The sequence below is a fragment of the Protopterus annectens genome, chromosome 2.part2 (assembly GCF_019279795.1).
Source record: "Protopterus annectens isolate FY-2018-M chromosome 2.part2, PAN1.0, whole genome shotgun sequence".
NCBI lineage: Eukaryota > Metazoa > Chordata > Ceratodontiformes > Protopteridae > Protopterus > Protopterus annectens.
In genome coordinates, this window is record NC_056730.1 from 840,711,264 (window position 1) to 840,728,091 (window position 16,828).

General features: G+C 39.5%; 1 protein-coding gene across 1 annotated transcript in view; it reads left to right on the plus strand.

Moving 5' to 3' along the window:
• The window catches only part of ADGRV1 (adhesion G protein-coupled receptor V1), a 3,979,741-nt gene that overhangs the window by 2,471,925 nt on the left and 1,490,988 nt on the right, over positions 1-16,828 (plus strand). Inside the window, exon 83 of the mRNA XM_044064182.1 lies at positions 8,066-8,166. Coding sequence (XP_043920117.1) covers positions 8,066-8,166 — 101 coding nt within the window. The remainder of the gene's footprint in view (positions 1-8,065; positions 8,167-16,828) is intronic.

Sequence of the window (16,828 nt, forward strand, 5' to 3'; positions counted from 1 at the left end):
ATTCATCTACACTTGTTATTTCAGCAGCAGTAAGCATAAGGGTAACAACAGGAAGATTTTTGTTTCAGTCATTTGGAGCAACAGTTAGCAGAGACAAATATAAGCATTCGTCAGGTAATATATTGTGTCGAGGAACTTGACACAACACAGTGATGGGTATGAAGAGAGCAAAATATATATATTTTTAGAAAAGATAAAAGATTTGGAGTAAAAAAGGCTAAAGACAAGGGGGGGATCATATCAGTCGGGCTTGTTGCATGGGCAAAGCCATTGGGATTTTAAGAAAGTTCTTAATTGGTTCTTAATTGGTTCCTGAAAAGATGGGTGGATGTAGTAGATGTTAGTACAGTTGGGAGTTTGTTCCAAATTTTGCCAACTGAGTTAGAAAACAGACAGTCCCCTGATTTGTTTTTAGATTTTAAGGTGGCTACCTTTAACCTATTTGCGGAATGTAGGGTTGGAAGGTTTTTATAAGAATTGAGGAGGTTACTGAGAATAGGTATATTTGTGGGATGGTGTAAGATCTTGTGGATAAAGGTGAATTGCTGGAAGAGAAGCTGATTTTGTATTTCCAACCAATGTAGTAGTTTTAGATTTTGGCAGTGGTGGGATCTAAATGGGGCACCCATGGAAAATCTGGCTATGTTGTTGTAAGACGTTGCCGGTTTAATTAAATTGCTTTTGGTTAGGTTTGTATAAATGGGGGAGGTGTAGAGAAGGGTAGAAATCAGGTGAGTTTGAGCAATAGTAGTCTTGGCTGAGGCTGTGAGAAATGGTTTGAGTCTATAAAGGAAACCAGGTTTTCTATTAACAGAGTTAATAGTTAGGTTAATGTGTGTGTCAAAGTTGAGATTATTATCTATTGTTGCACCTAGGAGTTTAGTGGTAGTGTCAGGAGTGATTACAGTCCCATTATTATATGTAAGTAAGAGATTGAGTGGAGGGGTCTTTTGTGTGGGCGTAAACAGTAGTAGTTTTGTTTTATTTGGGGTTCTAGAGGAGACACCATTGGTGGAACCATTTTTTCCACTAAGGTGAATACTGTTTGTGTCTTGTTTTGGAGTTCATTTGGAGAGGAAGCAGCACAGATTAGCACTGAATCATCGGCATATTGTATGCAGGTAGTTTGGGGAAGGGAGGTTTTCAGATCATTAATGAAAATACTAAAGAGGAGTGGACCCAGAATAGATCCTTGTGTGATTGGGAGCTGGGAGGATAAGTTGTTCTCTCAGAGCACTGCTTGATGTCTATTTTAAACGTATGAATGGAAGCATTTTACTGCTTGAGTATCAATTGAAAGAGATTTGAGTATATTTGTTAGTAATTGGTGGTTCACCATATCAAATGCTTTGGAGAGGTCTATAAAGAGAGCTGAAGAGAGCAGGTTACTATTTCTATTTTTATTAATGCAGTCAGTAAAGGATAGGAGTGCAGTGGTAGTACAGTGGAAAGGCCTGAAACCATGTTGGAAGTCCACTAATAGGTTGTTTTCAAGGAGATGATGGAGTAGCTGAAGGTGAATACATCTCTCCATAACTTTTGCTAGGGGTGAAAGGAGGGCTATTGGGCGGAAGTTTGAGAGTTCATTTGAGTTACCTCCCTTATGCAAGGGGATAATATGTGAGATTTTCCAGAGAGAAGGGATGTAGGATTCAGTAATGGTTCTATTTATTAGGATGGAGATTGGGTAGGCTAGTACTCCTGCTGCAATTTGCAGGTATTTAGCTGGGAGGAGGTCAGCTGATTTAAGAAGTAGAGTGTGTATGAGGGATGTGGGAACTGGCTTGAGATGAAAAGTTTGGGGTAGATTGGTCAGTGGAGGAGATTCTGTGGTGATGACAGGTGGTAAGGTGTTAGCTAGGGATTGGATGGTTTCAGAGAGAAATTTATTAAAAGTGTCAGCAATTTGGTTGGGAGGGCTTTGAGTTAGGTTAGAGGGGGTAGCAGTTTTGGAGGGACCTGGGTGAAGCAGTTTGTTGATTCCTGACCAGAACTTTTGTGGGTTTTGCTGTTGGGTTTGTTGGAGTTTGAGGTAGTAGTTTTTTTTGTCGAGGACTATAGATCTTTTTGTGGCATTTTGAAGCTGTCTAAAGTTTATAGGTTCATAGGTTCATAGGTAGGTACTAGGCTATCGGCCCTAGGGCCCATACAAGCCTAGCCAAAAAATGTACCCTGGCTTTCGCCACCCAAGAAAATTATTTTCCTGTGCCCCTGTCGAGCAGAGCCACAGAAGTGATCCCCAGGGTGAATTTCCCATTTCCCATCCAATCATCAAGATTTTTCTTGAAGAGTGCTAATGAGGAGCTCTGTTTGACATAGATAGGTAGTCTGTTCCAGAGTATGGGAAGTCTCTGGGACAGGAATCTATCCCTCCAGCATGTTCTGTTTATTGTGGTGACAAGGTTTAGGTCCCTAGAGCGTGTAGCTCGGAGGGATTGGAATTTCTTTAAGTGGAGCATGTCCAACAGCTCCGGGCTTGACATAGCTTTGTATGTTAGGCAGAGATCGCCCCTGAGTAGGCGATATGTGATGGAGTAAAGCTGTAGCATTTTGAGACGGTCTGCATAGAGCATCTGTTTGAGGCCAGTAATCGCCTTTGTGAGGTATTTCTGTGGTCTTTCCAGTTGTTGTAGATGTCTTGTGAGGTACATACCAAAAGGGGCGTTGTACTCTATAATGGGTCTAATGAGTGATGAGTAGAGGGGAACAATGACCTCTTTTTTTCTGGATGAGAATCCTTTTGTGATGAGATGAGCCACGTAGAAGGATTTCCTGACCACTGTGGCGATACGATTATCAAAGGAGAGACTACTGTCCACCTGTGTCCCAAGGTCTCTTATCACATTTTCAGCATTAAGTAGACTACCAGCTATGTGGTAGTTCATGGGTACAGAGTTTTTTCCAAAGGGGATGACAATACACTTTTTGGCATTGAGCTTCAGGCCATGGCTTTGACACCAGGTATCTGTCTAAGTGAGGCCCTTTTGTAGTTTGTCCACATCATTAGGAGTTTCAATTATGGCTCCTAGTTTGCAGTCATCTGCAAACTTTGTTAGCCAAAGACCTTCTGTGTTGGCCTGCACTTCAGAGAAGTAGATACCAAACAGGAGAGGACCCAGGACTGAACCCTGTGGTACTTCACTTGTCACTGGTCTGATGTCGGATTTGGAATCTGCTACTTTTAGGTGATCTATTGGGTTTTTTGTTTTCCTCCATTTGGACCAGATTTTATTTCTCAGTCTAATGCTGTGCCTAGTCTCATTAGAGAGCCAGGGAGCAGGTTTATTTTTAGTCTTAACAGTGCATGAGGGAGCATGGGTATCGAGGATTTGCAGAAATTTATTGTTAAAGAAAGAGACTGCTTCATCAAGATGCAGGCATTTTAGGGGTAACCAGTTGCATGCTTTGAGCTCTGCTTGGAAGTTTACTGGGTTAAAAATTTTTTTGTTACGGCTTGTTCTAAATGTTGTTTCATTGGGAATGGTGGTCTTTTTTCTAGTTATGAAGATAAGAGAATGGTCACTCATTTAATCAGGAAGTATGCCAGTTTTGTAACCGAGGAGGTCACTGTTAACTAGTATCCAATCTAAGGTAATTTGCTTCTTGCTAGGTTTGTGGGTCCTGGTAGGGAATGTAATGGTTTGGAAAAAGCCAAATAGGTTTATATGAGTAGTAGGTTTGGGAGAGGTACAGCCATTCCAGTCAATATTAAAATCACCAAGGATTATGGTTTCTTGTGGGAGGGTCATTGAGAGCCAGCTAAAGGTATTTTCAAGTGTATTAATGTTATTTCCTGGGGGGATATATGAGCAAATAATGTATGTGGATTTATTAGCATTTATTTGGAGCTTAGAGGTTAAAATCTCGAGATTTGTAGGTGATGGTGGATGAATATCTATTAAGGTGACTTTCAATCCAGATTTAAACAGTAACGCCACCCCACCACCCTTTTTATTTAGATGGTCAAGTCTAAGTATGTTATACTCTGGTGGAATTATATCGTTGTCTTTAGTTATGGGTTTGAGCCAAGTTTCAGTTAGGCATAAGATATCAAAAAAATAGGTGTATAATAGGGCATGAAGTTGTGGAATTTTATTGTTAAAGCTACGTATGTTAAGGTGGCCTATAAAGAGAGAGTTTGGGCTTTTGGTGGGGTTATTAGAAGGGGAAATATTAGCTGATGAGGAATCAGTAGTGGTAGTGTAAGGACCTGGGTTTGGATGAATGTCACCGTGTTGAAGTAGACCTAGTTGAACATTATGTTTAAGTTTGAAGAGTTTAAGGAATATAGGGTATTCTTTTTTGACTTGGAAATATTTAGTATGGGATAGTCTATGAAAATGTGGAAGAAGGTAGGAAGATGAGGATGTTATATTAATATGGGTGTGATAAGCTGTAGGAGAGAATGGACTTGTTTGCCTTGTAGGGTGTTGAAATCTAGTAAGGCTTAGGGATTCATAGCAGGTTAGGCTGTAAGATATTAGTAGAGAGGTAATCCATATAGACCAGAGGAGGACTTTAAAGTGTATTGGCCTGCTGGGGCTAGTCATTGTGACGTGCATAGGAAAGGTTAAACAAATCAATTGGGATGTAACATAGGTCAGTGAAGGGGTGGAGCTGCTGAGGGGAAATAGGTTGGAGAAGGGAAAAACAGGAGTTAACTATTTAATTGGTTAATGAGATGATGTGGGTTATTGGTTGGAGGTGTGGCTATAGAGGTATAAGGTCAGGTGCTCTGGGGGTGGGTGAGATTTAGGGGTAGGGTAGCGGAGTGGAGTGAGCCCACAGGGCGAACGGAGTGGGTAGAGCCAAAGGAGATGAAAGGAGACAGCAAGAAACAATCAGCAAGCAGAGAGCAGTTAGAAGGAAGAAAGGCAACAGGGGTAGGAGATGGGGTCTTAAATATCTAGATAGAAAGGATAAGCAAGAAGTCCACTGAGGTTAAGGAACCAGGCACAGGGTACCCTTTTAGAGACAGAGCTGAAGGCTAGCTTTGGTTAGACTGGGACACTGGTTAACAGACACTGGCAATGACTAGAGACACCTATAGTCTGACCTCGTTCACTTCGTAACCCTCTATCACAGTGCTGTCCGGATGCTATGTACTGCGGATATTATAATGCCCAGATAAGTCTGTGAGCTATCAGTATTTAGTGTCAGCAAGTAGCAACACCCACTAAACAGGTTCTGTTTGATGTATACTGTAAAAGCTTTGAATATAAGGCTGGCCGCGAAGAATGTAATTGATCAGGGCATTGAGAACTAGCCACTAACTACAAATTCTTAGGAAATCAAGCATTAGGAACAACCAGAGGTATCAAATGTATGGTTTCACAGCTAAAGAATCATGCACTCAAAATCAATTAAAGTACAAAATGATTGTAGCTACAGTCCAAATAATTCACTTACCAATGAACAGAGCCAGCAGCCTTGGGCCATATAGGGATGAAAAAGATAGGAATGGACAATTGAAAAATGGCGCCACAAGCAGTGGCGTAACTATAATGGTTCTGGGGGTGGGACCAGGTATGAGAAAGAAGAGGGAGGGGCCAGCAGGAAGGTAGAAGGAAGGGATGGAGGGAATCGAGCAGAGAGGTGGAGGTGGAGGGGGTAGGAGCGAAGACAATGAATGGAGGTAGAGCCAAAGGAGATGAAAGGAGCCAGCAAGAAACAATCATCAAGCAGAGAGTAGTTAGAAGGAAGGAAGGCAACAGGGGTAGGAGATGGGGTCTTAAATATCTAGATAGAAAGGATAAGCAAGAAGTCCACTGGGGTTAAGGAACCAGGCACAGGGTACCCTTTTAGAGACAGAGCTAAAGGCCAACTTTGGTTAGGTTGGGACTAGGTAACACACTAGTAATGGGCTGCAAGAAGTATCAACATTTGGTTAGGTGCCAGCAAGGGAGTATACTGGCACCTAGTGGCTAGATAAAGAGTAAACTGCGGGATAAGGATTGGCAGACTAGGGATTGGGATAGGAGAAATAAAGAGATAATATGGCTGAATTAGGTTGCTGGCGAACGTATGCTTGGAAGAGAATAACAGTAATCTGACAAGGCAATACAGGGATATTAATTCATAGTACAGGGTTACATACACTTTAGAAAATCCTAGGTAGTGGGTAGGCTGAAGTGGGTAGGAAGCACTGTAGGATCTCCTTTAGGTGGTTCACATTCAGAGGAAGGACAGCTGGAATGTAGTAGAAAAGAGGGAGGCACCAGGGGTAACATGGCTGTAATTGAGACTTTAGAAAATCCTAGGTAGTGGGTAGGCTGAAGTAGGTAGGAAGCACTGTATATATATATATATATATATATATATATATATATATATATATATATGCCATGCATACCAATCAGCTAGCCTGTGCCTGATTACCCTCATAGAGTGTGGATGTATCATAGTAGTTGTACAAGTCTGTTTATGTAGAATCATCTCTTATCATTCTAAATCACATATGTTATGTCAGAGGCATGGGATTACTGGTGGTATTATTCTGATATTGTCCATGATTGTGGTTAGTTCTTTTAATGTTGTCTCTGTGCTTTTACCTGTGTCCCACTTGCTGGAGACCTATGCTGAGATTACACTCATAGGTTCATAGGTTCATAGATTAGTACTAAGCTAACTGCCCTTGCAAGCCATTTTAAGCCTAGCCAATTATCCCTTGTGAGACTCGAACTCTACACCTTGTGTTTGTAAGGCAAACACCTTAACCATTAGGCCACCCTCCTAACCCCATATTCAGGCAAATCTGTTTGCACAACTTCACAAAATGCAACGTACCCCAACTGGATGTCAGATCCCTGATAGATGTCCTCTGCATTAGTCATGTAAGGATGCTTATCTCACACAGACATCCTCCCCCTTGTTATGTCACCTTGTGTGACAGTCACATAATACAATACACATTTTTACTATACAGTCCCTACTGTACCATATTGATATGTGATTGGTGTTGCTGCTACACCCATCTTCCATTGACATGCCCTCATCTGCTGTACATTAGGTTGTTTCACCTGTCCTCTTTCCCCTGTGTTCATTCCTCCAGTTCAGCTGTGTGTCCCTGTTCAATACACACACTTCCCCTAAGTGTTTATTTTACATGGCAGTCCATGTACCATTGCAGATCATTTACACAACTTCAGTACAGAATGCCAGTAATGGGATATCACAATACTCTGCACTGTAGATACACTGTCCTGTACTGTGTTTTGACCATATACTTAACATTCATACCCCTCGGCTGTCCAGATTTTCACAGAATGTCCGGATGTGTTCCTTAATTTGTGGCTTTCTGCAATATCACTCGGATGATCTCAGGACTGATGTAACTCAATATTACATACATTTGAGTTTCATATTTCATATCCTTTAGAGCATATATCTTAACACAACCTCTGGTTATTCTAGCACAATTCTATAGGACAAATGTGTCAAATATGTCCCTGTTTCTGGGTCATTGTTTCTCCATTATGTTGGCCTTTGTCCAGATGTCTTGCACTAAGAGATTGAAAGCTATCTGTGAAGCCCTGGTGATCATTGTGGCATTCCTCGCAAAACTGAGGACCATCAGTGCTCTGGTTTAAATTGGAGTGCTACCTGTGTCTGCTTACACAGTTTCCTGGCCAGCAAAACTGTTGCCAGCTACAAAACCTTGCTTAAATGCGGTGTGCTGCATGAATTTGCAATGTGCTGCTCACCATGCACTCTGGTTAGGCTTTGCATGAAGCCTGCATGGAATAATTGAATCCTGGGCATATCTTTTCACTGAAAATGCATTCCAGCAGCTTGAACTAACTATTTACTTACTTTTCAAATCTTATTCGGGCAGCTGAGCTATAATGCTTACTATTTTATGGAAGAAGATGCCCTAAAACATTATGGGTTAAATATCCCTTTCTCTGTATAATAATATAAGTGTTGCTGGCTTCAGCTATTTGCCACGATGCATGCATTGAATTGCTTATCTGAATACAAATCTGAAAATATACTTTAGTGTGCCCATTTCTTTCTTTATTTTTTGTCTTAAAGTTGATAAGTTCTTTTTCCTGTTCCCCTATAGGCTTTGTTTTGGCTATCCTGTCGCATGCATTATGCTCCAGATTCTCCATGTTTGCAGCAAAGCTTCTTACTCAGATGATGGTCGCCTGCTTAGGTGCTCAGGTAAGGTACTCTGTTTGGTCAGTTCATGGAATATATCATAGCTGTTGCAGGTATTCATTAAAAGTAGAAGTACTCTTTAAAGCACTATAATTACCTGCAAGCAGTGGCATAAAGGCAGATGATTGCTACCCAGTCTGGCAACTTCCTTTGGCTTTACAGGTGCAGTTTGAAGTGTGTTCAGTTATAGAGTATTTTAGTGTCATATAAGATATATGCTATAAGGCTTATGCAACTGTTGCATGTTACAGTTGTGCTATGAGATACTACACAAATGTTAGCCTGCTATTTGAAATGACTATTCAAGGGGATATCATATCTAATACTGTAAAAGCTCCACTGCCAATCATTAGCGGACAAGGTGATCCGCTGTGACGACCCCTAACTGGGAAAAGATGAAAGGGAGAGAGAGCGAGAGAGAGAGAGATATCATATCTAAATCATTTACTGAAGCAGCATAACAGAATGTGCAAACAGTGAACTCTGAGGACTGAATATCCAATAAGAAATGTTATATTAGCATATATAACATATGTTACAGGCAATGAATACAATGCCACTGTAGTCTGTGACATTAAAGAGTTATACATTTCCATCATACGAAAATAGATAACCTAACACAGCAACAGGGAATGTTTAAACAAATAATGAAAGCTAACAGAACCATGAACTGAAATCCGTGTCCAAGGTTTACTGATAATGCCATGCTAACATTGACTCACTGACAGAAGCTCAGAAAACATGGCCTATATAACCTTGAGCTGTAGTTATCCTTTGCTGCTGTTGTTTTGATCGTACAAAAATATGCTTCAGATTTTCTAAAATTATCATAGGAGTTTTGTTTACTTATACAAACAAGGTGACCTATTAAGAAAAATCTGATTTTATGATTGTTTTGAAATACGTAGACACACAATATGAAAGTACGTGGAGCTACACTCTTCATTTTATTTTATGATTCTTACCGTTTAAGCTGACAGGGTTTAGTGGGTGAATCTTCATAAAGGTGATTACTGAATAAATTCAACTGCTAAGTCTGTGTTGCATATAGTACCATATCGCATTAGCATTGCATTTTCATTTATATGCACAGATGACTTTAGTTTTATTTTTCTGTATGTCACTTTGTATTTACACTAGATGCTGTTGTTTATGTTTTTCAATGGGTACTCACCTAAAGTTCATGGAATTGTGTCACCAGGTACAACAGGAAAAAAAAATAATAATAAATGAATAGTATGAGAAATCACCCAATAAGCAGTTTTAAGAAACAATAATACAATGCGGTAAAATCTGAGATCATTGCATGTGTCATTTTAGTTTTAGGATATCGCATGGGGCATTACTACAAGTGGAATATATGACCAGTAAAGTGTTTCTGGACGATGTCCTAGTCATTGTCATTATTGTTATTAAAATTCGACACTGAACGTAAAAGACTTTGCTTTGTTGGTAGAGTCATTTGTTAATGTAAAACCATTATAAGCACTGATTAGCAGCACTGTATTTATTCCTAGGCTTGTTACTCAAACTGGTATTACACAGAGCAGTAGTTGGTAATGTGTGGAGATCAATGCAATTGTATCCAGAAAAATGTGGCTAAACATGCTGCATGGAATGTTTCTCATAACTATTTTCACATTGCTAACAGTAACTAAAGCTTGGAAAATCATATGATTCTGCACTTGGTGATTTATTTCTTCTTTTTTTGGTTTGGCCATGTTGGAGTCAATAAAATAAGAGCCAATTAAAAATGAAGTGATATGCATTAATGTGTTCAGACTGTGTGAGTGCATCTCATCTCTTCGTGAAGTTGCTTTACGCAGTCGCTCATTAAGAAGAAGAGAATACTGCCACTACTATAGTGAATATGCACAAATCACATGACATATATCTGGTGGAAAGGTGTGGTGAAGAGCAGGAGGTAGAGAAGTGAAAGGAAACTAACTTAAGGACAGTGAAGAGTGATGGTGTAGAGGACAGCAAGCGTTGTACATGCAAAGGTATGAGCAGAAGGGATCAGGAAGTGAAATAAGGGTTTTGTATGTATATTACAGAAAGGACAGAGAAGAACACCTTGTCGAGCTAACCAAAATGGGAGGGGACATGATAGAGTACTGGGAAAAGCATGGCTATTGATGGAATAATTTGCTTCTGTCTTCACAAAGGAGAGCAAGAGGAGAGTGCATTGCTAGGAAGGAGGTAAGGGATAATGGGAGGAAATTGGAACCATGTCAGGATAGAGAGGGAGGAGATGGAGAAGGAAGTGGGTGTCATTAGAGAAAATAAATCACAAAGATCAGATGGGTTACCTCTCAGACTCCTCATGAATCTGGCCATTCAGCTAAAAATCCCTCGTGAAAACTCCTTAGCAGATCACTGGCAATGCAGAACTATCTGAGAACTTCAAGCAAATGAGATTGTCACTCTTGTTCAAGGAAGGCAGGCAAATCCTGCGAACAACATGCCTTTCAGCTCAACAGCAGCAGCAGCAGGGAGGGTTACAGAGAGAATCTTATGGGTACAGTTTACAGGTTTCCTAGAGGACTGCAGAATCCAGGGCATCAGCCAACACAAGTTTGTGATCAGTCAGAGATGTTAGTCAAACCTGATCCAGTTTTGTAATTGGGTCACAGGTGACATGGTGGCATGTGAGTATTAGTAAATATGCTTTACTGGACTTCAGAAAAGCATTTCACTGTGTCCCATATAAAGAAATTGTAGGAAAACAGGAGAAAATTGTGTTAGGTCTAAGAATGAGGAACCGGATGCTTCCCAGAAGAAGGGTAGTATGCAAAGGGTTGCTATGGCAGAGATGATGTCAGGATTAAGGAATGCAACTTGCAGAGCACAATGTGAGTTCAGTACTCTGCCATATGTTTATCCAAGATCAATATGACTGGGAATAAAAAAAGACCCATCGCCTTTTTAGTGACACATGCAGCTGCAGTAGCTATGGATGGAGGAAAGTTCTAAAGAAGCATTTGTAAAGGCTGACCAAGCAGATATAAAGTTGGTAGCTGAAGTGCTTTGTAGGCAAATGCAAAGTGCTGTACTTAGTAATAATGCAGGTATGAAGTACTACCTGGAGAGTTGAGCTGAAGTGAACAGAGCAGTAAAAAAGATGAAGTGTTGATCACACCTGAACTGAATCACTAGGAGGAGTCAGAGGGCACTGACGACAACAAAGCGAATGCTGGGGTATGTCCTCAAAGGGACAGATACCAGAAGTACAGATGTAGTGCTTCCCTTTGTCTGACGGTGTTCAGATCAACCTACATACAATGATCAGTTCTGTAGACCATTTAAGGAAAGGGACATGAATTTAGTGAAAGAGGTCCAGAGGAGATTAACCAAAAAGATTCATAGGACAGAGGGGAAAAAGATGTGTTGGAAAACTACAGGAATGACAGCTCTTTTCATTAGAGAAAATAAGAGAAAGGGAACACCACATCACATGAAAAAGATGACTGGCTTCCCATTGTAATTCAGAGACTTATAGTTGAAAGTCACAGAATTATAAAAGAAAAGTGATAAAACACAGGAGAACAAAAAATTGTCAGAATTGCTGTTTTCCTTGATATTGTTTCTTTGCAGAAGGACAAGCCGTACCCCAACACCCCCACACCTTCACTATATGTATATACTAACTCTGAGATTGCCATATCTCAGAAAAAAAAAGAATATTCCAAAACACAGGAATGCTGGGTTTGATACATTTAAGTCTACAATTCTGCTCATTTTGTCATGTTATTCCAGAACATGAGCAAGTTTTGGAATTAATCAAACACAGAGAGTAGGTTGCCTTTTTTTTCTTTAGATGGGCGTGTGCAATTTTATTTATTTATTATTAAATTCAGAATTTACCTGTACTCCAGAAAGGTACAAATATGGTGCAAGATGTTTCAAATGCTGCTCCTGAAGAACTGTATATCGCACTTAAAGTAGAATATGTCTGTTAAACTGCTCATTCTGAAAGTTCTTCTCCACAAAGGGGGGTATGGACCCAGGGAATGCATTACTGAAAGGTGATGGAGAAAAAATTCACATAGACATGATATGTGTGAAGCTGGAGAAAGGGGGAGGGTGGAGATAGGGCTATATGGATGTGGAGGGCTAGAATACTAGTCTTACAGTTCAATATGGAGAAATAAGGCAAAGATCTGCCAGCTAATGATCTCCACCATATGGTCGTCAGTGTGACTCCCTTATTCCTCTTTTAACTAGTGTGTGACTCAGCCAATCATTTAATCCCAGACAGTGTTCACAGACCAGCCTTTAAAAGAGGCAGTTCTTCTGAGTGGTATTTACCCGGTTAACTAAAAAAACAGAAAGTTAAATAAACTTAAAGGTATGTTTGACAGGCTGATGATATTATTTTACCTTCTAGCAAATGTAGTAGAACCCTGATGATTTACTGATACAGCTGCACTTGCAGTTCAGAGAAAATTGCTAGGCACTGTTTTTTTCCATGGCCGTTTAAATACTTGAAGTTGACAGAAGAGGAGATTTGTCAGAAATTAGAAAATTGAGATCATTTGCAGATTGTGAAGTCTATAAGCAGTATCAGTCTTTTCAGGTAAGAAGACTTAACATTTTAACATATTGTACTGGCAGGATTAATGGATTTGTCTGTCAAAGAAAAGCAACAGTGTTTTTCTGCTGGAATAAGGTGAAAAAATGTGTGCGTATGTGTGTGTGTGTGTGTGTGTGTGTGTGTGTGTGTGTGTGTGTGTGTGTATGTCCACATGTGGGTGGTGACAGGGGTCTGGCTATGAAGCACTGATGTCAACTTTTATAAGTATGGTCTGACATGAGATATGTCTTCATTTGTAAGAATCCCACAGACAATTCCAGATCATCCATCAAATACAACCTAATACTGCAACTAGAGGTTCTGTGCTAAGCAAAGTACTATGTAAACTGTCTTCCACAACCTGAACTATCTGGGTATTCAGTCCATGAGTCCTAGTTGTTTAAAGCTCTTCCCCATGTACCTAGCAACAGGTGATATCCTTTGAGGTTGGCCTCATCTGAGTTATTACAGGCAGATACAAAGTTAACATCACTGCTGTATGTAATGATTCCATGCAGATTTGTCTGGTAAACTGCATAGATGTCCTGGTTGTCTTGACCAGTATCTCCAGAACATTTTCCCTTTCAGTTTGCCATAACTGAAGCCACAGCTCCACTCTGATTTTAGAAGTTCCCTGCCACTTGAGGTGACTGAGTCCAGTTCTTGATCAGAATTGTTATTCCTCTGCATTTGATTTTTTAAATTTTTCTCTTTTTTCATGATTTTCTTAGGTGTACACTGTATCTCTATGGAGTCTGTTCTGATTAATCTTGTGATGACATATTTTAAATGTTTAATACAGTTGGTCTCATGCAGAAATGTACTATTTTTGAACAATAGCTACTTATCAGAAGTGGCTATGGACTTCAAAAATGTGTGGTCAGATCTAAATATCGTAGTGATAGACAGATATGGAGAGGTCATCTAGCATTATCTGTGTTAAGTGGAAATGTGGGTAACATATGCAGTCTCTAAGGGACTGAATCTACTATCAAAGTAGATAGGAAACAGTAAGATGTTTCTTAGCAGAGACTCTCCCTAAGGTTATGATTTAAGAAAATTACAGATATGCCAACTTTTTTAATTATTTGGTCACAATAAATGTAATTTCTGAAACTCATGCTATTGCTAGTCCTTGCCATTGATGATCACACCACAGCCTGTGAAGAATTTATTGAAACTTCTAAACATTATTGTAGATTATGGAGGGTGGTTACTGTCGCAAGATGAGAACTAAATAAGTCATCAGTATTTGTATAAATAATGTGCAAATTTGCTCCGCTTATGGTGGTGATACAGAAAGTGAAAAATGCCGATTGGTCTAATATTTGCCTCTTGAAATCTGATATTTTTAAATCTGATATACAGAAACAGATGTCATAATAGATCACCATCAGCATCATCTTCATCAGTAATGCCCTTTTTCCTATTTTTACAGGGACTGGACTGGGACAGTGTGTTAACTGTTGATTAGGAGGTATTCTCCTACTTTTTTTTACAGTCCTTCCTGACTGTCACAGATCTTCTCTCATGCAATCCATCCATCATTTACCAGGACATCCTTATCTCGGCTTGCTTTCTCTCACACCTTTTCTTTACCAAATCATCATCTGCATTTATGCACATATATCTGAACCATTGTAATCTGTTCTTCTTGACCTCTGCTGCAACTGGGGCTACTTTGTCTTCATTTCTTCATCTGTCTCACAATGTGGTCCTACTGCACATCTCAGGCACTTCATCTCCATCACCTCAAGCTTCATCAGCTGCTCTTTCTTCACTGCCCAGGTTTCTGTGTCATACAGAAACTCTGGTCACAGCATTGTTTTTACACCTTACATTTCAATTTCTTTGACATTCTTTTTCACACAGTTCCTATGATACATTGTACCAGTTGGCTTCAGCACCTCTGATTCTATATTTGACCTTCTTATTGTCTTCCCTTCTGAATCACACCTCCCAAATACTCAATGCTGTTAACTTGTTCCACTATTTTGCCTTCTAACTCAAATTTCATCTACTTCTGATCAAGAATGTAGTTAGGCATGCTCAGTGTACTCAAATGAGTAATTTTTTTTCTGAACATCTCTAGAAAACTTCAACACACAAAAAGCACAGGATGTTTAGAACTGTGTAAATGAATATTTACATAAATAAAGTTATATAAAGGATGCTTGTGTGAAAGGGATATATCTCCAAAAATATTTTTATGGATATAAATGCTAACAGCTGAATATAATATATCCTCTTTCTATATGTCTGGGGGTATCATTTTATGAGGGCTGAGTACATTTTTAAATGGTGGGTGCATGGTGGGACTAACAACATTAGGTTTGAGTACAAAATGTAAATATCTGGCTACACCTCTGCTTATCAGTTCATCATTTACTGCTTTGACCACTGTCTTGCTTGTATTTATTTTTATCCCATGTGATTTCTGTTTTGCATCCCAGTTGCGATGACATATTACATGTGCATACATAAACTTTTGTGTTGTGTGCATGGGAGGAGTGGCTGGGATGGGGCAAAGGGGACAGTCGCTATGGGTAGAAGGTCTCAGGAAGTATACTCACGCAGGTGCTGATGGGTCTTAGTGCAGAGTGGCATTCAGAGATGAATGCTGATATACTGCATTTGTGGGTCTGAGTTTGTGGTTTTCAGAATGTCGCAAGCCACTTATTCTGTTTATTGTATCTTTTTTGTTTGCTCCTCAAGTTCATGTTGAGGAATTTCAAGGTACAGCTACACCTGCACTGTGTACCCCCCATCTCTCAGATAGCTTCATATCTTACATTTGTTAGTGGTCTTCTCTTGCTATAAAACTTGGAGACATAATTATTTGCAGCTTTCTTCACTGTAGCCCCTGACTTCAGTCCTGTGAGTTGACTAAGCAATAGTGACTTTTTTCCTTTTTAGCCCAAAGGCTATGAACAGCAAACCTGTGTGATGGGTGTGCATGCAGTAATGCAGATGAATTCAAAGTATGCGCTGGTTGACAGAATCACTGCAAGAAGAGGTGTTTGTTACACCCAAGGTGCAGTGATCTCAGAATGATTATGTAAAACAAGGGTTGCAAGAGTGTAAACCCCACCTACAAAACAGAAACTTTGTAAACTATTTATATGTTGGTTTGAAGCAGCTTGCTTTCTCTGGAATCATTCCTGCCCTTGGTTCTTTAGACACTTGATGTAAACTCCATTAGGTTTCCTACACATCTTCTTATAATGATCGACCTGAATTTTCTGCATATATCAGGCATGTAGCTTGTTACAGAAGAATTTGAATGCTTTGCATTTAATCATTTAATTACATACATCCACAGAACTTTTGGTCATTCATAACCCTTGTGATAGAGCTTTTCAAAAATCAGTCAACAGTCATAATTTCCAGGAAGGTGTTAATATTTTCAATTTTTCTATCACTGCTAGAATGAATCTGGAAATACTGGAATGTTAGTTAACAAAAGAAAAATAAATTGGTTGTATTTAGTGTTTTTCTTATTTGCCTTATGGATAAGCAAACTCAATAAAACAGTAAGTATCATGTGCTCATTTTTGGGGGTTTATATTCTTTCAGTCTTATGTTTCAGGTGGAGATGATCTCATCAAAGCATCTGATTCTAAAAGACAACAAGCTATTACAGATAATCATTATGTTCAATCATTATTATTATTGTAGAGATGTAGTGCTAAGATTGTGGCCCAATGTTGGAGTAAAGGTAAACTTGTTAAATGCTTTTATGGCATGAGATCTCATCTTAACAACAACTAGGGGTGCTTAACAAAAGCTTGCTATGTACCCCCAAGTGTTGCTAAGGTTGGGGGTTGCAATATAGGACTAATTGGAAAGAATGTTAGCAAGCAAAGAACAGTGGCAGAAGGCAAAACAGCTTTAAAATCCACTGGAACTTTCCGCTTCCTCTGTCAAACTTATAAACAAAAAGCATGGCAGAATGAAGTGTCTAATAATTTTTAAGCTCTGCATTCTTCAGAAGGGCACTTTGTTTCTGCCTGCTGTCTCTTCTATAGCACTAACGTGTTGTACTTGCTTTTAAAGGGTATTAAAACTACTAAAACAATTTGAACACCT